Source organism: Coturnix japonica, chromosome 2 (genome assembly GCF_054131305.1).
Source record: "Coturnix japonica strain WE chromosome 2, WE-NBRP24, whole genome shotgun sequence".
NCBI lineage: Eukaryota > Metazoa > Chordata > Aves > Galliformes > Phasianidae > Coturnix > Coturnix japonica.
The window spans coordinates 139,377,655-139,403,390 of record NC_140664.1 but is presented as its reverse complement, the minus strand read 5'-3'; the positions used below and the strand labels follow the sequence as shown (position 1 = coordinate 139,403,390).

The 25,736-nt window shown below is 42.0% G+C and overlaps 1 protein-coding gene across 9 annotated transcripts in view; it reads right to left on the bottom strand.

The window, feature by feature from the left end:
* Window positions 1–10,222: 10,222 nt before the first annotated feature.
* Window positions 10,223–25,736, bottom strand: part of SMARCD3 (SWI/SNF related BAF chromatin remodeling complex subunit D3) — a 58,524-nt gene continuing 43,010 nt past the window's right edge. For 7 of the 9 annotated variants that reach the window (XM_085540838.1, XM_015852799.3, XM_085540842.1 and 4 more), the window contains 4 exons: window positions 24,289–24,424; window positions 15,801–15,923; window positions 14,341–14,442; window positions 10,223–14,242 (listed from right to left, as the gene is read on the bottom strand). In XM_085540838.1, coding sequence (XP_085396964.1) covers window positions 14,189–14,242; window positions 14,341–14,442; window positions 15,801–15,923; window positions 24,289–24,424 — 415 coding nt within the window. In that variant the 3' untranslated portion in view covers window positions 10,223–14,188. Of the gene's footprint in view, window positions 14,243–14,340; window positions 14,443–15,800; window positions 15,924–20,452; window positions 20,601–24,288; window positions 24,425–25,736 lie in introns of those variants that run through there. The other 2 variants (XR_014943685.1, XM_085540841.1) reach the window with 2 other exon arrangements.

The window sequence follows — 25,736 nt, the reverse complement described above, 5'->3', positions numbered from 1 at the left end:
GTAAAGAGACACAGAAAACTAAGGAAAACTGCTCTTCTTTATCTTATCTATAAAAACTGATACAATTGATGCTGTCGTGCATTTTTTTTTATTTTTAATTTTTTGCCAATGTCAGTTAGATTGTTTTAAAATATCCACACACCAAAATCTGACTACCAAGCAAATTTAATGAAAATGAAATGAAGGTGAGTTAGCAGAAAGCACAAGGCCACATTATATTAGGCTCTAGCAAATTTACAGGCAGTCACTGCACGAAGAGGTAAATTTGAATTTCACATTATATGATTTCCACAAAGATTAAGGAAATCTGAAGCTTTCAATATATTTTTTTATTCTTTTTTTCATTTAATTTTTTAAACACCTGACCCAGACCACAACCCTCACAGGAGCTGTAAAGATAACAGCATTAACCCACAATGTAGCTCTAATCCTAACCCTTACCCTGATTCTAAAATCATCTCTAACTCCAGATGTAACAATAAAAATGATGCTAGAAGTTTGTAGCAAAAGGAACCTTAACCCTGATCATAATCCAAAAAACAAACATTAAGGTAACAATAATCTTTACCTTAAAAGTAATATTAATCAGAGCCCTGATGATGCCTGCATCCAATCAGAAGCATGCTTTGTATTATTTAAGAGTTGTATTTTTTCAATGAACTCTCTCTATTATCACTTTTATAAAGTAACAGAGTCTGTTTTTCTCCTGACACTATGCCTTACTCCTGACATCCCCTGAAAATGACCCAGATAGGGCACCATCAAAGTAATGCTAATAGTAATGTCAATCCTAAGGGTATCTCTAGCCTCAGTGTTAATGGGATGCTAACAATCCCAGCAGCCTTAAAAATTCTGGTCGTGTGAAAGAGGTGCTGCCTTGCACATGCTGGGCAGTCCCATTGCCTGATAAACACAGGCAGCAGCCTGGAAACAAGATGCTCGTGGTCAGAATGCCCTGTGGCAGATCCTGGCACTGGAGAACTGACTGAAGAACCATGAGAGAACTGACAACAAATCACTCACATCAAAACTGACCCAGACAGGGTGACCCAGACAGGGTCTCAGAGTGGTGAAACCAGGTACAGAAGTTGTTACTACTCTATTTTCTTCTAAAAGCTGCTCAGCTGCTTTGCATTTCAGACCATCCCTGGCTTCACTGTGTGCATCTGTCCAATTGATACCAGGTTTTTTTTCATCTTGGAAGTTGGGGGGGGAGGGGGGAGGGAGGGGAAACAGACATCAATTCAATTACTCTTATTTATTTATTGACAGACATTCACGTTTGCTACGTTTGGAGAAGTTTTTATTTGTTTGCTGTGGTTCGATTTTTTCTTTTTTTCTTTTTTTCCCCCTTCCCTCCTCTTCCATCTTTGTGTTCTTCCCCTATAATCAAGAGGACGGATCCCGCCGGCCTGCAGCGATGCCGCAGACGTTCTTCCCGTGGTCTCTGCTGCCACCTCCTGGTTAACACACGGAACTGCCGCTGTCAGGCGTTTAGTGCCGCAGGAAGCACAACGCATGCGCACAGAAATACAGACTGAGTTCTGACCGATCTACGGAGCAAATCTGCCAATCTTTATTGCGATAAGCCCTCCACATGGCATTGCGCATGCACTCGAACACGTAACAGGCGTAGATTTCTCCTAACTCCTTGAGGAGCAGGCAAGCAGAACAACTGAGTGCGCCACTGCTTGTGATTGGGCCACCCCCATCATAGAGATGTGTGTTAGATCTTTTACCCACCCCTGGACTGGCCTAGTTGTTTTAACGATAGCCTCTGAAATCTGAGTTACTGGTTCTACCACCTGTAGTGTAGAATAGGTAGCCAATAAATGCTTTTCAACTGTGATGTATCTTTATTCTGCTCCATGCCAAACCTGTGACCAAAACCTCATAGGGGTTCACAAAGAACTCTGGCTCTGCCAGAGCTCCCATCCAGACCCTTCTTGAGTTACATTCACATCTAGTTTGGCTGAAAAGGTTGGACTGAAAATACTCAGTGCTTGGGCCTGTTTAACAGATATTTTTTCCTGATTATGCTGTCCATCGATCTTTTTAAACTGAACTCCTGCTCTAATCTGGTCTTTAAACATTTGTTTAATACAGATTCCCTTGTACAGGGTCCCCATGGTCTTCCAGAGAGATGTTCCTGATCTTCCATAGGAGAATGATTGAATTAGGTTTTTTCCCCATCAAAACTGCCACCTGTCTTTCCAGTTTTTCAACACTGTCACTCAACAGCTGATTTGCATCAGCCTGAGCCTCTTCAGTTATGTTCAGACAGTTCAAGGCCATCAACAGTGGCCATGCCACCATGAACGCAGCTAACTGTCATTCTCAAGTTGTAAGTATGTCTTTGCTAAGACCATGGAAATACTCAGTCAGTTGGGCCAGGGACTCATGGACCCTCCCTCTGTCCCACACAGGGCCCCATTTTTCAGTGACAGAAGCAATGCTGCATTTTGAGGATCCTAGGAATCCCAGGACATGCTCCTGCCCTGGTCTCAAGGAAGGCATCAATTGGGATCCTCACTATTTGTAAACGAATGTCACTATAAGATTCTTTTTTTATATACTGAGCCACCACTCTCTACATAGCTAATTATCTATAAGCTGTGCATATCTTACTTAACTTTACAATTAATTAACAGAAGTTTTGAATTCAGTATTTAACAGAACATAACTGCTGGCATAGAAATTTTGTTCAGCAGCATGGGACTGAACGAAAGCCTCTTGTAAATCTGAGAAGGGCTGTGACTAATTTCAGTACTGCAAAATTAAATCCAACAATACAGGCTTGCTTGGCACAACCATATTCTACAATATTTATTTCAACAATGACCAACAAATGTCCAGCCAAATTCCACAGTCTCTATGCAGACAACAGAAATTTGTCAATATAAAGAGAATGGTTTTAATATGCTGATATGTCACAGAACAATAATGTCTGATCTCACATGTTACACATGAAGATAGTGGTAGGAAAATAAATGCACGCACATTAGAGAGTATTAAAAGAAAATGATTTAGAAAATGAGGCTGCATACCAGGAACCTAGTCTTTCCTGTAGGAAAATATCACAGGAATTTCCTCCTACATTTTAGATCTCACTATGACAAGCTGAACAGGATGGAAATAATTTTAAAATATACAGTTATGACATCTGTTCTAAATAATAAATGTTATGCGTAACACTATTTTCTCCTGGATAAAGACATAATGAGTAAAAATACACAGAAAGAAAAGCACTGCCAAAACAGGAAAAAGTGGAAAAGAGATTATTAAAGAGTTTATTAAATAACTCCACTATTTGGAAATAAGGCAGTTTTCCTACATTGGTCAGGAAAAAAAGAAATAAAGGACCACCACAGAATCATAGAATGTCCTGAGTGGGAAGGGACCCCATTGGTCTAGCAGTCAAACCTTCCTCATGCTTTGCATGTTTTTTTCTTCTGCACGTTTTATGAGCAGTGCACATACACTGTGACTGAGTATGTGTCACCCTGTGTTTGCACTTCAACTTGTGGGATCACTTTCAAGACAAATTAACAGAAAATACTTGGTTCTCCACATATTTGCACCTTTTCCTGATTCCTGGAGAGGATGTTAGTGTTTATTGATGGGCAGGATGGACAGAAAGAGAAGAAAATAGGGAATAGGGATGGGCACTAGGGCAGAAAGGGGATCAGAAAAAAGCAGGGACATGAGACAGGACAGAGGCAGAGCAAGAGAGAGGAAAATGACAGGCAAAACAGAGGGAAAAGGAAAGAGAGAGTGATGAGGAGCAGCAGGACAGAGGGACAGGGGTATAAAAAGCAGAGATGGGCTACAGGATCAAGACAGAGGAATTTAAAAATAACAACAAAGAACAACAAAACATCAACGACACACACAAAAAATTAAATTTTAAAAAACAGAGTGACTGAATGCTACAGATTTTGGTTAGTTTACGGGGAGGGGTCTTACGTTAATTAGTTCTAAGAAAACATTAATGAGTTTGAGAAAATATTTAGCATATGCATGAAATTCTGGGGAAAAATATGTGTATGTATGAGCACGACCAATAAATGTAATATGCACATGAAGTGCATATATTGGGCAGATATCCTGTATATACCCAGTGCTGCAATAAAGGAATACCTGCTTGACACAACTCCTTGGAGTGTAAGGTGAGTCTACAAATGTTCTTGGCATCAGAGGGAATGGGACAGAGGAGGGAGAGCTAAAACCAGAGACAGGTTAGTGGGCAATACAGACAAAGAGATAGACGTGCAACAGAAAATGGAGAACAGCAGCAGCAAGAGACAAAAATGGGTGTAAGTTGAAAAAGAAGAAAAGAAGCAGACAGGAAACAATAGATAGGCAGAAAGAGGGAGAACTGAGAGAGACTGGGACTGGCAGTGGGCAGATAGAAAAAGCATGCCGAAGAGCTGACAAAGGGTTTGATCAGGCAGTATGTAAGAGAGATGTGCAGCTCAGGGCAAAGAGAAGGGAGAAGGGAAAAAGCAGAGGTGGGATGCAGGACTGACACAGGAGAAATAAAAAATGGGACAGGGAGCAGGCTCCACCAGCACCACAGTGCAGCATCAGGGGCAAACCCCTTACCCAGGGAGGTAGTCCATCCTCATCAGTACCCTCACTGCTGCAGCAGGGGTTCCTCCAGCCCAGACCGCAGGAGGCTCCAGCCCCCAGCACACAAGAGTGCAGACTCCTTCAGATACACAGGGCCACCACTTCACAGCATTGTCCCCTCCATACACACAGACCCCAGTATGGATCCTGTGCCCCTGGATACAGTGTGCAGTGGTTTCACACTGAGGGGTAGGCTAAGCACTACCATACTGCTTTCCCTCCCCAAAAAGACAGGGATAGAAAATATGATGGAAAAAGTCTCAAAGATTGAGATGAGGACAGGAAAACTACTTACCAATTACACAGTCAAATCAGAGTCAGATCAGGGAGATAATATAATTTATTGCCTACAAGTAACAGACTAGAGTAGGAATGACCAGAGGGAAACTAAAAACAATAAGCACCATTTACCTTTTCCTACTTCCTCCCTCCATGCCGCACAGGGAAATGGGGAGCAGATGTTGCAATCAGTTCATAATGGCTGGTCTGTGGTACTTCCTTCACTCTCCTTACCTAATCCTTCGTGGGGTCTCTCCCATGGGTTGCCATCCTTCCCACAGACTGCAGTTCTTCAAGAACTCTTCAGTATGGGTGTGTACCACAGAGCTCTCCAGCATGGATTATCCCACAGTGGGCAGCTTTCACCAAACCTCCTGCTCCAAAGGATCCTCTCCAAGGGCTGATGTTCTAGTCCAGAGTCTGTTCCTGTGGAGGCTCTCCATTGGCTGCACCATGGTCTTCTCCGCAGGCTTGCAGCACGGAGATCTGCTCTGATCTGTAGAGAGATGGCCTGTTCCACCATCCACCTCTCCACACACTGCAAGGGATCTTCTGCTCTGGTGCCTGGGGCACCTCTTTCCCCTTCTTCTTCATCATGTTGTTTCTCCCCTCATTTTCTCACTCCTGTTTCCCAGCTGCTGCTGTGCAGTACTTCCTTCCCTTCTTCAGTACACTCTCCTGAAGTGTGACCAGCATCACTTGTCATTTAAGCACTGCCCAACAGCAGGTCCCTTTCAGAGTTGCCCAGAGCTGACTCTTACCTAGCATGGGGCAGCTTCTGAATCCATTATAAGGGCCACTCCTGCAGCACCCCCTTACCAAAATTTTGCTATAAAAACTTGATACAAATGATTGCTGCTCACTCAGTGCAAAAGGACTACAAACACAACCAGTAGTGCAGGCAAAAATGCAACTCTGCATTAACTCATGCATGTAATCCCAGGAGGGACACTGCCCATATGCTTTGCCTTCCTCTGGGGCACTGCAGCACTCAGTCCTGGATTAGCCTTCTTCTGTCCAGCTCATGGAGAGCAGTCGCCTCCTGCAGCTACGAGCTGCAGAGCAGAAGAGGAAAAAAACAAATGCAGTGGAAAAGAGTGTGGGTCAGAAGCAGAGAGAAAAGAAATGGATAGCTGGTGAGTGTCATGGCTGTATGATTTTTGGTTATCAGTATTCCATATCATAACATCATGTAGTCCACTGGGAGCTAAAGAGTTAATGCTCCAGCTCTGGGTACCTGTTGCAGAAGAGAACTACATACCACAGAGGACTTTGCGCTATTTGTGTTACTGTTCCTTCTTAGAGAAGAGATAAAACTCCTGGCAAAGTCACAAGACCTCCCCAACCCCCTTTTGCTTTCAGCAGCATGTGAGCTCCCTCAGTCATCTTGTCTCACCATTAGAGTAAGGCCTTTGGATTTTGGACATTCTCTCTCATTTAATTTATTAGCTTCAACTCTAATTGTAATGTATTATATTGTATTATCATGTGTTATCTTGCATTCTGATATCTTATTTAGTAAATTTGTTTGTTTATCCTCAGATTGTTGTTGCTGTTTTGTTTCTAGGCCAATCTCTCTACCCTTTTCCTTTTTTTTTCCCTTTTCCCTTTTGAGGCATGGGTCTGTGGGTTCCCCTGCCCCGGTAGTCATGGAACCGGGCCGAACCAGGCTGTAAACTCTTGACAGTGGGTCAGAGGCAGAAAGAAAGAATCCATGGTGCACTGAGCAGGACGGAGAATATTAAAGGGCAGGATAGGAACAGGGATTGGAACAGAGGGACGGGAATGAGGCCAACACTGGAGGAAAAACTGTCACAGGGAGTGGGATTGTGAGAGGGAAAAAGGTAAAAAAGTGATACTGAAGAAAAAAGAGAAGAGAAAGACAGGATTACAGGGCTAGACCAGTCTTACCACTGGGACTGACGGAATATCAGCCATTCCGATTGGCCATCTTCTGCCCTCTATGGATAGTCCACTGATGGCAAGCTTCTGTTCTTCCTGCTGGCGGTCCACAGGAGTCTTGGACTATTATTTGGCTAGTGCATGCTGTCTTGGGCCAGAAGATACCTGGCATCCCCTCACTTGGGAACTGGGCAGGAGGCAAAATTTTCCCATGGTCCTTCAGGAGCAGACTTTTCCAACACTGGGTTCTTCCACTTTTGATTTTATGGTGACCATGGAGAGAAGGACACGGATAGAAGGGTGCCTGAGGAGGAATAAAACCACAAAAGCTCCTGGGTTGCTCCTTACTACACTCAGTTGTAGTTATCCTGTAGGGGAAGGTAATGAGCATGTAACAAGGCACAACTCTGACTGACAACAAAGACAGGAGGTCTACTCCCTCACAATCATCCATCTTTGCCCAAATGGCAGCATTAGCCACCCTACAGTGAAAGCCTTTGTCAGTGCCACAAGGCTGCACTCTCTACTGCATTTCCACAGACAGGATGCTCAGGAACTGCTCCAGCATCAGAAATAACTTGGTGTGACACGGGGAGTGATGACATTGGCACAGTGTCTGCCATGTACCTTTTTTGATACCTTGGGCTTCCAAAGCTCTATTCCTTGCTTTCTCAATTCAAATCCTAAATAAACCCTGACTCTTATCTTTAATATGAATTCTTAACTAAACTTAACTCCTAATATGAAGCTTAACTCGAGCCCTAGTCCAACTCCTAATCCCAACTCTTTTCCTAAATTTAACGTCCTTATCCCTTTATCTTTGGCACAAAATATCCATTTCTGCAGTAATCCTCGTCCATTTTTATCTCATTCTGGAAACTGCCTTGCAGAGATTATGGGAAATTGTTTTTCAAGGAATTATCAGATACACGTTTGCTTCACCACTTCCTTCCCACTATCACTTCTTGTCCCGCTTATAAAAAGTCGCTTAATCCTAGATTACAGAAGTAGGAAAGTACTGAATCGCTTAATGCTGTCCCAGGTGACTAAAGGCTAAGCATCTGCACAAAAGAAAAAAGGAAGAAAAAAAAAAGCTGACTAGACAGGATCTACAGAAACAGCATAAATGCATGGAGGGAGAAGAATAGTGTTCAAAGTGTTTCAAAGTTCAGCTGAGTGTTTGAAATGGTGGGTGATAAAGACAGCATCCAGGTAGAATAGGTACAACATTTGGAAAGGTAGAATACTATTTAAAAACTATATAGACATATGAAATGCATGGGGGGGGGGGAAATGCCTGCAAATGACACAGCACACGTAAGACAGGAGGATATAGACACAGTGGCTGTCAGGTAGCAGTAAGAGGTGGCTGCTCCCTAAGGACAGGCAACCAGCAGCAGAGTGTGACAGTGTGCCTGACAGGGAAGAGGCTCCCCAACCAAGATCCAGCCCAGTAGTATGTGAACAAGGCAAGCAATGCAGACTGGGAGGTGGTAGTCATGCTCAGAGTCCAGCTTGTCAGAAAGACTCATGGTTATGAGGAGCATTTAAAGTCAAATATCAAAGTCAGTCTACCATACAAAAACAACAGGCCCCACAGCAAAGTATAATTATAGCCAAGTAGGAAACAGTCACACCAGCAATATAACCTGTACAGAGACCAAATGACCAGGCCTGATTTTATATTGAGCCCCTGTGGAGGTCAAAGATACATTTGATGCTGGTGAGTCATGAAGACCCATCAGTACAATAATGGCAGTGACAAGTACGCTGTGCTGGGGGAGGGAAGACCAAAACAGTGGGTAATGATCAGTCTCAAATTTTAGAAGGCATATAGCATAAGTCTCTGCTTAAAAAGACAAAAAAGAAAAGTTGTAGACGTACATGAACCATGTGTCTAAGCTTGCAGCCTGGTCAGTGGAGTGCGGACAGCCAAGTACCTTAACCTGAAGTAGTTATGTTCAGCTGCTCAACTGTCTCATGATCTAAAATTTGGCTGCTCTGATTAGCTCTCCCTTGACCATGTCTTAAGCTTGAGCTGAACCCCACCACAGTTTTTATAACAGATTTACTCTATTTAAATTTGTGTAACTTCTACCTTCCAGCTCCCCTTGCAAAGAGAGCTACCTATGATCATCCTAATCTCTTTCTGAATTTATCTACATTCTTTGCATTGTACTCACCAATGGCTTTTTCCCCTGAGAAAGTGAAGAATTGACAGGAAATTAAACAGTAAATGTGCATTTCTCCTCTCAGATACCTGGAAAAACAGCATGCATTTTGCTGCTCCAAGATGAAAGGGGTAAGATGCATGGGATTTGTTATTACCACAAGATATGACTGCTATTATTGCTACTTGCTTTTCCCTCCATTAGGAAGCGTGTAGACATATTCTTTTCAAAATCAAAATTAATTTTTTTCTCATCTGCTGAGATTTCCTAGATAACCTTCCAGGTAGAACTTCTCTATTCCAGGTCCGTATCGACTTTATTTATTTATTTATTTATTTATTTTTAATACATCCTGTTTGCTTTTTTTTCAAATTAAAGTTGCTACTTCTGCTCCCAATTTCACTGATTTGCTGAAATAATTCTAGGTCTTCCTTTCCTCTTTCACCTTTTTTCTTCTTTCTGCTCTCCGTGCACTCCACTTCTTTCTGTTGTTCTTTCTTGACAGTCTTCTGGGCTCTGACACTTTAACCCTGAAACAAAACCTCCTTCATTGAGCTGGTGAATTGAAGCTTGTTCATCTTCTTAAGTATTTCTAATGTTTGTGTAGAGGAAGGCTGGCTGTTGGCACAGCTTATTACAGTCTCCTCTCAGCTTCCAAGCTGTAAATTTTTGTTCACTGATTGTAACTAATAGCAATAGCAAAGTATACATCAAAGGACCAAGCACGAAAGACAGATTTCTCCAACATTAAGGATTTCTCATTGATACTTTGACATCTTGCAGCTGGCAGCAGATCATCAGATTCCTACGTATACATAAGAAAGACCTTAAGAGTAACAATTCTCACTGTTGTCAAGTCCAATTAAAAGCCTGTGTTTGTACGCCCTCTTTGTGTGTGTGTACATACAAGTAAGCAGAAATCTGAAAACCTGAGAATGTTAGAGTCTTTTATCAGGAGCAGAAAGAAACCCATTATACTGAGTTAACCCTTTTAGCAGAGCCTGAGATCATCACCTCATGCATTGTTTCTTCACCATGGACTGGGGTAAATGGCCCCACATTGCTCAGTAATCTCCAGGTCTCTGAGCAGTTTCACACAGAAAGTGATCTCTTCCCAGTCCTTAGATAAAATTTTCTATAGAGGAAATGTATGAAAAAGCTCCTACAGCACTACTTTTACACAAAAGAAGTTTGCAAAGGAGTTTTCTTTGTTAAGAAGCATAAGGTAAGTGCAAGAGTTACAAAAAAAACAAAGCATTTATTGTTAAAAGCTTTTCTACCACTCACTCATCATCATACAGTGAAGATACGGTGGCTACAGAATTGATGGAGTCTCTCTTCCATCTCCCCTTATGAATATATTTGCTCACTCACAAACTCACAGCTGTATTTTTTAAATGGAGTACTTTTCTTCAATGAGATCGGAAAAGGAGTTAATCATACAGGATCTGGTAGAACAGATACATCCTATTAAACAACAGAGCAGTTACAGAGAGGAGACCTATTTCTTCAGGAAAATAAAAAGAGCTTTTGTTTCCCCTTCATCTCTTCGTGCTGCCATAAAAATGGTTCTCAACACAGACAGGAAAAAAAAAAAGCAAAAAACCAACACCTCACTACTGTTTTAGAAAAAATGTGGATTTGTAACGTATAATACTAATACTCTCACCAGCTTCAGCAGAATAAATTCTATACAGTGTGATATAAAAAGCTGTCAACTGAAGCCATGCATGCACTAGAACAACCAGTGCTGGTAAGTGGAGCAGCTAAATCCCTGTTGATAATAGTGGGAAAAGTTTTGACAATGAGTCTCCAAAGTGATATGCAGAACACACGGCTGTGCCCTGCAAGCCCATTCTGCAAACTATATACCAGTTGAGAATGACACTCACACCTGACCTCTACATGTATACATATTCACATGCACACAAAATATACAAAACCACATCAGCTGTGCTATTTCCAGCAGTACTCTGCACATTATCCTGTGCTATGTCTTAATGGCACTTCATTGGCACTCTGCTCCCATTTTTTCCTTTCTTTTACAATTGTAGTATTCTCTCTACCCTGATATTTTTCTTCCACAATCAGATATTTGTTTTTCCTTTAGCTCTTGTGCCAACATTTCAGATTCAAGATATATTTCCCTTTTATTGCATTCCAGAAATTGTTTTAACTCTGTCCTAATTTTGTGCTATGTTTTCTAACAATCTATATTATCACCTATAAATTAACTACATCTGTGCACAGATTTTGTTTGTTCTACTTATTTTTGCAGTATGCACATGTTTGTATTGTACTCTGGTAGAAACCAAAGAAACTTAAAAATTTTTTTACCTTTTTTTTCAGCCAAAAACTACGATCATCTTGAGACTAAGATGGATTTATTATTCAAAATTTGCTGCAATTGTATGCCTGCTCAGTACCATTAACTTTCATTTTCACATGCCTAAGCTACATTTGCTCCAGTTCCTACTAGAATTGTTCCACTGCTTCTCCTCAAATATAATGTCACATTATTCCAAAAACCAAGCCCCTGGCTACACCCCTGGGATGGATGACAAAGGCCCAAACTGCTTCTGAGCCCAGGAGAAAAATATCAAAGTCTCAGATGCATTTCAACCAAAAGGAAGACACCTGACAACTATTCCTAAGACTCATCATTGGTGAACAGTCTTTTTATGTGCAGTAGGAACATGCACAGTAGAACATAAGAATTTGGATTTTGGATTGCCCTGTACAGCGGCTGACTCATGCACAAGCATGCATATGCATGCTCACACACACACTTCATTATGGCACTGGTATTTAACACAGCTTCAACTTCCAGTGGTGCTGTTCTGACTCCACTTGGCAGTAGTAACACATTACTTACATTAATTTGCTCTGAAAACCCATCCAATTAATTAATTCCAAAGAGAGATTCTACAAATAGATTAGACTCAGTTATTTTGCCAGCTGTGGCATGGAACTGGAATTTCTCTGAAGAAATATTTGCCACTCAAATGGCAATGTGCTCAAAACCAAAAGCCCCTGGCAGATGGCATCTATCCCAGCTTCATGCCCTTCTCACACCCCCACTTATCTTCTTCCGAATTTATAATTCCTGGAGATCAAATGCATCCCCTGATTGTAGCTGCTCTGTTTACCACATACAGAAAAGAATTTATACACTGGACAGCATGCACACAACTGACACAGCAGCATAACAAATATGGAAGCACAGTAGCAGATGATCCCCACTGTTTTCCTTCATAATTTTTGCTTGTAGTGCAATTAGCAGAGTCCTACAGCAAATAAGATTTAAAGTCATTAACTGTCTGGCAACCTCTCAGCCCCTAGCTAGACTCAGTTTTAGACTGCAGGATTTCAGATTTTAGTGTAAAAAGAGGGTTTTAACTAAAATAAAATAAAACAAAACAAAATAAAATAATTTTTAAAAGCCATAAGAGATACAGCTGTGCTTTTTCTCACACTTATGTTTTTACACAGTGGTACTGCCAACAAATGACTGTAATCAAGCATAAGTTTTCTGAGACACCTCTAAACACAGTGGACAGAGTGAAAGCTATGGCACTGGTAACACGTATGCAGATGTATTCAACAAAGCAGTGGGAGGGAAGACTTATGTTTTCTGTGACTGAGCAGAAGAAACTTTTACATTCAAATACGAAAAAAATTGGCAAAGACAGCAAAAAAGGATTTTACTGTAGCAAAATTAAATACTTATAAGAGCTGTCTCCATTCCTTACCACATGTGAACTTTCATCCCAGGAAAGTGAAAGGAGATGGAGAGGAGCAGTCTAAAAGATTTTGAGTGCTACATCACCAAGACCCAGTTACACTTTGGCAGCTGCTTTTTGGACTAGAAATCGTGTTGGTTCATTAATGACAAACTAATATATGCACTACAAAAAGCAGGATGGCAGAAGGACTTAATGAAGATGCCTCTGCTTCCAAGTCAATGTGGTATAATTCCCGTTGTCTGAATTTGTCATGTATTTGCAAAGAAGGTTGTTTCCAAGGGGTATCTAAGGCTTATAGTGCTTCATAATTCAACAGCATCCTATGTAACCAACACATAGAGTGAATGGGGGAACTGAATGATCCATAAGGAAAAGGCATTTTGTCTATGATTGAAGAAGACCAGTCCAGGGACTCTGTTAAGACTGTGAAGAGAAAACTGCCACATTACATGAAGTTAAGCTTCTTGAATTCTGAACCAACTTTACAATTAGAGAACTTCTTTACAGTCTTGATCTCCAGTGGCACACAAAGAAAGAAATATTTAACCTATCTCCTATTTTACCCATAGGCTTATTGTTAATCATCTGCTGTGTTCAAGGCAGGTATCAGCAAAGCACCATTAAGTTATTTGCATTTTCTCAGATTGCCTTATTTCTTGCTTCAACTTCTGCTTTACTAACCCACCAATACATGAGAATGCTTAAGAGGCTTTCATTCTGGAAAAAAAAAAATCTTCCTCTCAGTATAGCACATTGATCATACTCATGTGATATATAAATCTGTTTCCCTTTCATTGCAGGGGCAGGAGAAAGGGAGAGTGTCACTGTTTGCAAAATAAATGTCCCAAATGTACTTTATTCTTCCGGAAGAGCTTTTCATTTCAGGAATGACAACTCTCCTAGTTTATTATTTTACATGGCATGGTGGCTCCTTGCACTATAATGAACATTCTATTCTGAAATATAAAGCATTCCTTAACTATCAGGGCTATCTTGTCTAGTTCCAGAGAAGTTACTATTTGCAACTCCTAGGTAACACAGGATGAGCATTACCTTTATTTCTCTAAATCTGTAGTCTTTTATAACACTCAGCTCAACCCCCCCCATCAATACTATCCATGATTCTATGCATAGCCCATAAGGATTTGCTGCATAGTGTCTGAACTTTCCACTAGAAGTCAATGGTGCAAGTTGATGAATTAATCTTTAATCTTCTTTATCACTGACACCTGTATAAAGCATGGCAATCTTCTGCTATCTATGGCCTGGAATGATCTGAGACACCTCCCATGGGCGCTGTTTTCAAGGGTCACTCTAAAGCTGGTGTTCTGACTGGTTTGTTGATGGTACATTCCCATCCAGTTAGGAAGCAGGTCCATGTGTAACAGTGAGCAAAGTAACACTGGGAAGTCCACTTGTTCTGTGGTCATGATGCCAATGTGATGTTTTGAGCAATATTTATGTGTTGCGCACTCCCAGAGACTGTTCCAGTTCCTGTCGGCGCTGCTGAATCTGAAAGAAAAAGAAAAACTGTACAGTTCGGCAGATTCAATTGTTCAGTGACAGGAAGATTCACTTATGAGTTATTAGTGTGGCTAACTCCATCATACCTTGCAGTAGAAATATCTGCTCACAGCCTCTTGAGACCATGGCTCATGATAAAATTCAGCTCTGCGTTCTTCTTCTGGATTTCCAACTACATCAGTCATCACCTGTGACAAAAATAAAAATACTTTTCACTACAGCTACTTTAACATGTAGAGAAATATTAGATTTACCTGGGATCAAAATTTATCTGCACTGCTAGTTTAAAAATATTCCAGACTGACCTCTAAGCCCAAGGCAAATGGAAAATGAATGGCATGAATGGCATGTGTGGTTACCGCCAGTACATGACAGTAATATGCAAATTGTGAACAGCTCCTAACCTCTGCTCCAGAGCTATGCTAAGGAGTAATTCAGCTGCCCAAGCTAAGTACTATAGATCTCTGATGTCTTAACAGCAGGGAGAACACTGAACAAATGCTCTATGTATGCAGCTACAGAAGCTCCACAATACCTTAGTTCATAAGCTCTTCAAGCTGAAGGTATATTTGAACATTCCCTTATATATCTATTCCCCTCTTGAATATAAATAATAATCAGAATATTAACAATAGATCTTTGGAAGATTATTGATTAACAAAGTAGATGTTTATATTTGAAGGACAATCCATTAAAATAATTTCACCGCTTTATTGATATAACTGGTTTTGAGGTGTCTGATTTAAAGATTCAAAGTGCGAAACATTGTGAGAAACAAACTCTTATTTTGCTGGCAAGCACCTGAACTTCCTTACATTCCATTTCTTGGAAATTTAAATGCTTAGCTAAAAGGCAGATGATATTTAATCTGCTAATTCTTAAACAAGATTTAATTATGAAAAATAACAAAGCACTCAAATTGTGTTATTGTGCTACAGAATCCTCCTATTAAGTTTCATATACCTTTAATTTTATTGAGTACTGTATGGGAAACTGGTAATCACAGCCTGAACCTCTTATTAATCAGCTGAGGCAAGTGTCGGGTCAGCTGTGGGAGCACAGGTGAGGGTAATTCAGAAGGGGTGGTGGTTGACTCCACCTCTCCTAGACTTCATTTAAGGGCTGACCACCACTAAGGCAGTATATCTTTGAGATTGTTCCTCCATTGTCAGCCTCAGCATTTTTCCAGCTGGACTGTAGGCATCTGTGTTGGTGAGTCTTTCCTGTATATAACCTTTTGGATATCTATCACCATCCTTCTTGTATTATTACTATCTTTTGTATTATTCCGCCTTACAAGTACATCAACATATCCTTGCACCTCCGTTTTGCTTTCTAATAAAAAATTCACCTAGTCCCTATTCTGGGAGTGTAATATAACCTAACTGGTCTTTCCTGTATATTTTCTGCTCTAGGATAGCAGTGTTACACTTGTCTGTCTTCTTCTTTTCTACCAATTTTCTATCCTGGACATTTTAGCAATACATGCTATACACATTTAACTGTAGTTATTATACTCTCGCCCACTCTTCAAATCGTAGCTCACCTTAAGATCCCTGCTTTGGGACCGGAGAAGGTCTTGGATGTATCCTTTGGGATCTTTGGAGAAACTCAGCATGAAATCACGTTGTATTTTTAGCTGATTTATGGATTCGATTGTCTCATGAATCTAACAGAAAAAAATAAGCTAGATGTTACTTAATTCCTCCCAGACTTCCACGGTCCTGAGGCCAGCCTCATTAGTATCTTTGCAGTTCTTGTAACATGCAAAGGTGACAGTTGTACACCAAAGACCCATGAAAGATCCCACTGAATTTTCCCTTCAAAGTAGGAGTTAACCCTCATCTTGAAATTACATCTTGATTTCACGTGTATTTCTGCAATACGAGCATATTCTTCACTTCCTGCATTGAACTGTTGGATGGCACATATATACAATACTGAAGAGCCAAGTCTTGCCCTAATATAATGATTTCTTGTGTATAAGCAGTCTTTTCACCAAGTCAGGGATTTTTCAGTTAAGGTACTGTATGTTTTTAAACAGTACAATGCTGTATGTTTCCATATGCATATCATCCAATGCAAGAAAGCAGTTATTTCTCAGGTTAGTTATCATTATGTATGTACCTGTTAGCCAGCTCTAACTGCTGTGCTTGTGCATAATTCTCATCTAATAAAACAGGATACAATTCTGCCAAACAGTTCCAAGTTATTTTTCTGCCATTCATTTTCTACTGTTGCTCTCAGCGCATCAAGCTGCTCTGCAATCGTGCATATACAGCACACATAAGAAATATGGGATTATCTTAGCTTTCCTACATAGAAATTTAGCAATACTTCATGACATCTCAATAAAAGTTTATAGATTCTTGAATACACTAAAAAAGAGCAGTGCTGAGCAGGAATTCTGAGTTTATTATCTCTGCAAATTTTATTGGAGGCACTCATTCTGGAAAATTACCTAGGGCAGAACAACTATATCTGGACTTCTAAATATTTCTGCATTTATAAGTTCTCTCTACAGTCAAAAGAGATCGTGACAATACAGTCACACAGAAGAGACCATAGAATATTTCATCTCATCCAAGAGCAGACATTTGCTATCTGATCAGTTGTATCTTGTGTATACGGTGTAAAAGAGATTTAAAATTGTTCAAAAACTAAATGTAATGCAGAATATCTATTTACCCAGACAGTCCCAACATTTTAGCTTTTTTTTTTTTTTTTTTCTTCCACAGTAAAAAGTGGAGTGCAGTGTTCAAGAGGTGTCTGGATGAGGAGCTACAAGATATGGTTTAGTGGCTTGCAGTAGTAATGGTAGTGGGAGTATGGTTGGACTTGGATGATCTTGGTCCTTTCCAACCTTGTGATTCTATGATTCTCTGAAAATATAAGCACCCTGGTCAACTCACTTGGAAGTTGTGTCAGTGTTACCAGCCCAGCTGTTCCTAAAGTCTTTGGTTCACTCATCTCTGTTCATACTCTGCAAAAGACTGCTTCCTTCAACCTATCCAAGTGTTAACTCAGCTCCTTGCCTCCTTCTCATGTGGTGCTCGGTGATATGATTTAGCAGAGGGTAGTTAGAGCTAGGGTACTATGGTTAGGCTGTGGTTGGACTTGATGATCTTCGAGGTCTTTTCCAACCTGGGTAATTCTATGATTCTCTTTTTCATTAGCATAAATCTAAAGCAAATTATTTTTCCTTCCCAATTTATTTATCACCACTATTAACGACTCAATAAATGTCTGTCCTTGAGACTCTTATAGCTCAAAACATGCCATCCATCATTTAAACTACAGTATTAATCTTTCTTTATCTGGGGAACTACAGGCCTGTCAGCCTGACCTCAGTACCAGGGAAAGTTATGGAGCAAATCATCTTGGGTGAGATCATACGGCATGTGCACGAAGTCCAGGGAATCAGGACCAGCCAGCACAGGTTCATGAAAGGTAGGTCACGCTTGACCAACTTCATCTCCTTCTACAAATGGGTTACCAGTTTGGTAGATGAGAGAAAGGCTGTTGATGTAGTATGTGTAGACTTACGCAAAACCTTTGACATGGTCTCTCACAGTATTCTCCTGGGGAAATTGGCTGCTGTGTCCTGGACAGGCATACTCTTCTTTGGGTAAGGAACTGGCTAGAGAGCTGTACCCAGTGGGTAGTGGTTAATGGAGTTAAGTCCAGCTGGCAACTTGTTTCAAGTGGTGTCCCCCACGGGTTGGTACTGGGACCCATCTTGTTTAATATCTTTATTGATGACCTAGATGCGGGGGTTGAGTGTAACCTCAGTAAGTTTGCAGATTACACTAAGTTGGGAGGAGGTGTTGATCTGCCTGAGGGTAGGAAGGCCCTTTAGAGGGATCTAGATAAGCTGGATCGCTGGGCTGAGGTGAATGGGATGAGGTTCAACAATGGCAAGTGCCAGGTTCTGCACTTTAGTCACTGTAACCCCATGCAGTGCTATAGGCTTGGGATTGAGTGGCTGGATGACTGTGAAGAGGAAAGGGACCTCGGGGTGTTGGTCGATGCTTTTCTGAACATGAGCTGACAGTGTGCCCAGGTGGCCAAGAAGGCCAACGGCATCCTGGCCTGCATTAGAAATAGTGTGACTAGCAGGAGCAGGGAGGTACTGTACTCAACAGTGATGAGGCCACACCTCAAGTATTGTGTTCAGTTTTGGGCCCCTCACTACAAGAAAGACACTGAGGCCCTGGAATGTGTCCAGAGGAGGGCAACAAAACTGATGAGGTGTCTGGAGTGCAAGCCTTATGAGGAGCAGCTGAGGGAGCTGGGACTGTTTAGTCTGGAGAAGAGGAGGCTCAGGGGAGACCTCACTGCACTCTACAATTCCTGCAGAGAGGTTGTTGTGAGAAGGACTTTGGCCAACCCCCCTGCTATAGACAGAGACACCTCCTACTAGACTGGTTGCTCAGACAGGCCATCCAGCCTGGCCTTGTGGGCATCCACAACCCCACTAGGCAATCTGCTTCAGTCCCTCACCGCCCTCACAGTAAGGAATTTCTTCCTAATATCTAGTCTAAATTTAACCTCTTCCAGTTTAAAGCCATTTCTCCTTATCCTGTCACTACCTGCCCTTTTAAAAAGTCCCTCCCCATCTTTTCTGTAGGCCCCCTTCAGGTACTGGAAGCCTTCTCTTCTCCAGGCTGAAGAGCTCCAACTTTCTCAGCCTGTCTCATAAGGGAGGTGGATTAGATGGCCTGGCACATCAGAACCACAGAAATATAAGCCACTGGTGCACAGTGCATTCTAATGCCCTCAAGTCACGAAGGGACAAAATCAGTTTATATTTCTGGGGTGACTGGGGGTTCCCAAGAGTTGACTGTGTTGGAGGCCTCACTGGTAAAGACTGGCAAAAACATCCTACTGTGACTGGCCCAGGTGCTCCCTGTATACTTGGTACTGATTATCTCAGAAGGGGACGTTTTAAGGATCCCAAGGGGTATCGATGGGCCTTTGGAATAGCTGCTGTAGACACAGAAGGTGTTAAGCAGCTGCCTGTTTTGCCTGGTCTATCAGAAGATCTGTCTGTTGTGAGGCTACCTGTATCATCATTTGGAGTGCAGCCTGGGGTTCTGTATGACTAGGCAAATATCAGCAAATGGGGAGAGTTGGATCAAGAGACAGCCAGAAGACAGTGTACAAGCCCAGCTGTCTGTGGAACATATCTGAAAATTCACACTAGCTGACTTCCATTCTTCTCAGCTGGAGAGGGACTGCAATGAGATTATTCATGATCTTTGTGTTCATAAAAGAGCTCTTCGTAATTGCCTCTGTTGATCTGTGTTGCTGGCCATGTATATAACATGGAATCATAGACTCATTAATGGTAGAAGATCCTCTGAGATCTTCAAGTCCAACCCCAACCCATCCCCACCATACCCACTAACCAAGTCCCCATGTGCCACATCTCCATGGTTCTTGAACATTTTCAGGGACAGTGACTCCACCGCTTCCCCAGGCAGCCTGTTCCAATGCCTGACCACTCTTTCAGAGAATATCCAAACAGAACCTCCTCTGGCAAACCTTGAGGTCATCACTTATCATCCTATTGCTATTAACTGGGAGCAGAGGCTTATCCCTACCTCACTCTAACCTCCTTTCTAGAGTTGGAGAGAGCAATGAGGTCTTCCCAACCTCAGCCACTCCTCATAAGACCTGTATTTCAGATCCTCCACCAGCTCTGTTGCCCTTCTTTGAATGTGCTCCAAGGCCTCAGTGTCTTTCTTGCAGTGAGGGGTTCAAAACTAACGAGAAGTGATTGCTAAACCACTCTTTATCATCTTTGAAAGGTCTTTGTTAATGGGAGAAGTGCCTGAAGACTGAAGGATAGCCAACATCACTCCAGACATCATGCCTTCAAAGAGAGCAAGAAGAAGGATCCAGGAAACAACAGGCCAGTCAGCTTCACCTCTGTCCCTGGAGAGGTGATGGAACAACCTGTTCTGGATGCCATCTCCAAGCAATTGGAAGAGAAGTTTATCAGGAGTAGTCAACATGGATTCACCGAAGAGAAATCATTCTTGACCAACCTGATAGTCTTCTATGATCTCATCACTGGCTAGGTAGATGGGGGGAGAGCAGTGGATCTTGTCTACTTTGACTTCAGCAAGGCATTTGACAGCATCTCCCACAAAATCCTTGTTATGAAATTTAGAATATGTGGGATAGATGAGCAGACACTGAGGTGAATCAAGAACTGGCTGACTGGTGCAGCTCAGGAGGTTGTCATCAGCAGTGAAGAGTCTGGCTGTAGGTCTGTAACTAGCAGTGTTCCTCAGGGTCACTGCTGGGTCCAGTCTTACTCAGCATCTTCATCAATGACCTGGACGAAGAGATAGAGTGAACCCTCAGCAAATTCGCTGATGATACAACACCGGGAGGATTGGCTGACAGACCTCAAGGCTGTGGTACTGTTCAGCAAGAGCTGGACAGACTGGAGAGTTGGGCAGGAAAGAACCTGATGAGGTTTAACAAAATTAAGTATAGAGTCTGACACTTGGGGAGGAATAACTACATGCATCAGTACCGGTTAGGGGATGACCTGCTGGAGAGGAGCTCTGCAGAGAAGGACCTGAGGGTCCTGGTGGGCAACATGCTGGCCATGAGCCAGCAGTGTACTCTTGTGGCCAAGAAGGCCAATGGGATCCTGGGATGCATTAAAAAGAGTGTGGCCAGCAGGTTGAGGAAGATGATCCCTCCCCTCTACTCTGCCCTGGTGAGGCCACATTTAGACTACTGTGCCCAGTTCTGGGCTATCCAGTTAAAAAAAGACAGAAATTTCCTAGAAGGAGTCCAGCAGAGAACCACAAGGATGATAAAGGGCCTGGAGCATCTCCCCTATGAGGAAAAGGTGAGTGACCTGGGTCAGTTCAGTCTGGGGAAAAGAAGACTGAGAGGGGATCCGATTAATGTTTACCAGTTTGTAAAGGAAAGAGGAAGGCAAATGGATGATTCCAGGCTCTTCTCCATGGTGTGTAGCAAAAGGACAAGGAGTAAGACCTAAAGGCCTAAAACTTGATCATAGGAAAGTTCAGTATTAACAAACAGAACTTCTTTAAGATAAGGGTGATGGATAAATGGAACAGGTTGTCCATAGTGGTTGTGGAGTCTCCATCCATGCAGAGATTCAAGACTCATCTGAATACCCACCTGTGAGGTGTACTTGTTACAGCAGGGGCGTTGGATTCAATGGTCTCTTCAGGTCCCTTCCAACCCCTGCGATCCTACTGTATCTACCTACACAGTATCAAGGTACAGCCTCACCAGTGCTGAGAACAGAGATGATCACCTCTCTACTCCTGCTGATTGCACCATTTCTGATACAAGCCAGGATGCCAGCGGCCTTCTTGGACACTTGGGCACACTGTTAGCTTGTGTTCAGCTGGCTGTAAACCAGCACCCCCATGTCACTTTCCTCTGTACAGTTTGCCAGTCACTTTGCTCCAAGCTTGTAACGATGCTTGGGGTTGTTGTAACTAAACTGAAGGACCTAACACTTGGTCTTGCTGAACTTCATTCCTTTGGCCTCAGTCCACTGATCCAGCATATAATCATTCCTTTGTAGGGCCTTCCTAGCCTCAGGCAAATCGACAGTTCCTTTGAACTTGGTGTCACCTGCAGACTTACTGAAGGTGTACTCAATGTACTAATCCAGATCATCAATAAATATATTAAACAGGATGGGCCCCAGTACAGATGCCTAGGGAACACACCTTGTTACCAGTTGCCAGCTGGATTTAACTCCATTCACCAAAACTCTCTGAGCCTGGCAATCCAGCCAGTTCTTTTCTCAGCAAAGAGTGTATCTGTCCAAGCCACAGGCTGCCAGCTTATCCAGCAGAATACTGTAGGAGAATTTATTGGTTTCAGCTGGTAAAGAGTTGATTTTCTTCATAGTAGCTGGTATAATGATGTGTTTTGGCTTCAGGAGAACAACAATGTTGATAATACACAGATGTTTCTAGTTGTTGCTGAGCAGTGCTGTACAGAGCCAAGGACATTTCAGTTTTTCATCTTCTCTTACTGCTCTGCCAGCAAGGAGGCTGGGGAACACAAGTAGCTGGGAGAGAACAAAACCAGGACAGCTGATCTAAACTGGCCAAAGAGATATTCATAGAATCATAATCATAAAATCATAGAATGGCCAGGTTGCAAAGGACCACAATGACCACAATGCTTGTTCCAACCCTCTGATATGTGCAGGGTCACCAACCACCAAACCAGGCCGCCCAGAGCCACATCCATCCTGGCCTTGAATGCCTGCAGGGATGGGGCTGTGGATACAGCTTCCTTGTTCCAGTGCATCACCACCCTCTGGGTGAAAAACATCCTCCTGATATCTAACATAAATCTCCCCTGTCTCAGTTTAAAAATACCATAATACATAATGTAAGAAAATGATAAAGCTGAGAAGAGTTGGCTGGGGGGAGACCAGCTAGGCATCAGTCAACGGGTTGCAAGTTATTTGTGTGTGCATCACTTGTTTTGTGTATAGAGATATATGAAATTATTCAATTATTATCATTACTGTTAATTCTCTCTTCCCTTTCTGCCCCAGTATCTCACAGTATCTCAACCTATCAGTTGTTTTTTTTTTTTTTTTTTTTTTTTTTCTTCCAATTCTCTCTCTCCATCCTACTGGGGAGGGGAGGGAGTGTGAGCAAAAGGCTGTGTAATATTTATCTGTTTGCCAGGTTAAACCACAACAGAGACAGAGTCAAAGGCTTTACTGAACTCTAGGTTAGACTACATCAAGAGCCTTTTCCTCATTCATCAGGGGGATCACCTGGTCATAGAAGGAGATGAAGATCATCAAGCAGGACCTGCCTTTCATGAACACATTCTGGCTAGGCCTGATCCCTTGGTTGCCCCACACATGCCATGTGATCTCCCTCAAGATGATCTACTCCATAACCTTACCTGGCACTGAGATCAGGATGACAGGCCTGTAGTCCCCCAGATCCTCCTTATGACCCTTCTTGTAAATGGGCATTACATTAGCAAGACCTTCCTGGTTGACCAGGACTGCTGATAAATGATAGAAAGCAGTTCAGCAATCATCTCTGCCAGCTCCTTCAGCACCCTTGGGTGGGTCCCATCCAGCCCAAATGGACTTCTGACAGCCCAGGTGGAGCAGCAGGTCACTAACTGAATTGCAAGGGGTTTATTCTGCTCTTTATCTCTGCATTATAGCTCAGGAAACTGAGTATCCTGAGGACAACTGGTCTGATATTAAAAAAATAAGTAAAGAAAGCACTGAGAACCTCAGCCATTTATTTCCTCATCCTCAGTGATAATGTTCCCTGCCACATCCAATGAAGGGTGGAGATTCTCCTTGGTCCTCTTCTTGCTGCTTATATATTTGTAAGAACACTTTTTATTATCTTTAACAATGGTGGCTGAGTATTTTTCTTTCTAATTTTCTCTCTGTAAATATGTGTATTTGTAGTGTATATGGATGCACGTGCATCTATGTGCACTTACTAGGAATACATGCTCAGCCCTGTTGCTGGTTGGATCTGAGGTAAAGGAGCTGTGGCTGCTTTGTCTCTCTCAGCCATTCAGATCCAGACTAATTCCCTTAACACACACCTTGGGAGACCATAATTGATCCACCTCATGTGCTTTAAAGTGTTCTGAGCTGTAAACAAGCCATGTTAGTTTCCCACAGAACACAACAGATCTGCTAAATAGTTCAGAGGGTTCTGAAATTCTACAACATGTAGAGTGGCCCACACTTTATGCCACCTGCCAGGGGATTCATTATACTGCCTGTGAAACTCTGCTTCTATCACTCTGACAATGATATCAGGCCCTGAATCAAATCCTAACATCAAGGTCCACTTACTTCACTGTATTTCTATTGCATGTGACTTACTCAGCCCTTGAAAGCATATCCAAATGAGAAATCCCTTTCTCATATTACTCTCTTTGATGTGTAGCACCAAAGCCACATGGAAGATACACAATATATATATATACCATGTGATACTTTACTCCTGAACCAGTACCTTGTTGTCCAGTGCTGTAATCTCCTGTTGGTTAGCTGTTGAGAGAAGAAAACTACTCATCTGTCCCTTTAATGGGTCTTCAACTTCTACATCTATGTCATAACAAGCCGTCTTCTTCTGATCATTGGGGTCAACACTACAGAGAGGATAATAGAATATCGTAAGAACTGCTGTAATGAATCAGAGTAAATACCTATCCAGACCAGAATATATTTTCTGCAAAGGACTGTTGCAGATGCTGTAAGAAGAGTTTAAGAACTGGTTACCTATATATGTGTGTGTATCCTAGCATATTGTTTTATCTTTCATCAGTTTGAATTCAGACGTTTGAGTCTGAGGTTTTGTCCAAACTATCAACTTTACAGCTACTAATGCTCAGTCTTCATTAAGTTGTCTAACATTTTCTGAGAACAGTTATAACTCTGGCCTGCAAAGTAATTTTCAGTTGTAAATAACATTTTAATATTGTTTCTATTCCATTGCATCTGTCTGGGGTAAGCAGAACCATACACTACCATTCTGGATGTGATAATAATAATATTAATAATAATAATAATGTTATAATGACCTACAAGAAAGTCAAGAGAGAAGACCTAGAAAATCAACATAAACTAAATCTAATCTCAGTACATGAAAAAAAAAATAGAGAGAAGAGTTTCCTGGGTACTATCAGAGGATACTTAAAGAACAAAGATGTTATCAGGCATAGTCAGCGTGGATTAACAGTGGGAAAAGCCTGTCTCAGTAATGTGATCTACTTCTACAATCACATCACCCACTCAGTGGGTTAAGGTTGAAATCCTATTGGATTTTATTAAGGTCTTTGATATGGTCCCTCACAAAATCCTTCTGAACAAATTTTCTAACCATTACCTGAATAGGGTCACATTGGCTGATGAAGTAGCTGAATGGTAGAGTTCAAAGAGTTGTAGTTATGTGTGGCTACGTCTGACTGGCAATCAGTCACTAGCAGTGTTCCCTAGGAGTCAACTCTAAAGTCAGTCTTGTTCACCACATTCATCAGTGATTCTGATCAGGAGTTGAATGCATCCTCAGGAATTCCAGTAACAGTACTAAACTGGGAGGTGCTTTTGACTCCCTTGAGGGACAAGAAACCTTGCAGAGGGATCTAAATAGATTGGATAATTGAGCAATTGTTAACTGCATTAAATTCAGTAAGGACAAATGCTGGTTTCTGCATCTGGAATGGAGGAATGCCAAACAAATGCAGATTGGAAGATGAATCACCAAGAATCACACAATTGTAGGGTCTGGAAGGGACCTCCAGAGATCATCTAGTCCAGCAAAGTGCAAAGCAGGCCCCTTAGAGCAGGCTGCACAGGCAGGTGTCCAAGCAGTTCTTGAATATCTCCAGAGAAGGAAAATCCACAACCTCCCTGGGCAGCCTGTTCCAGTGCTCTATCACCCCTTCGCATATTGATGTGGAA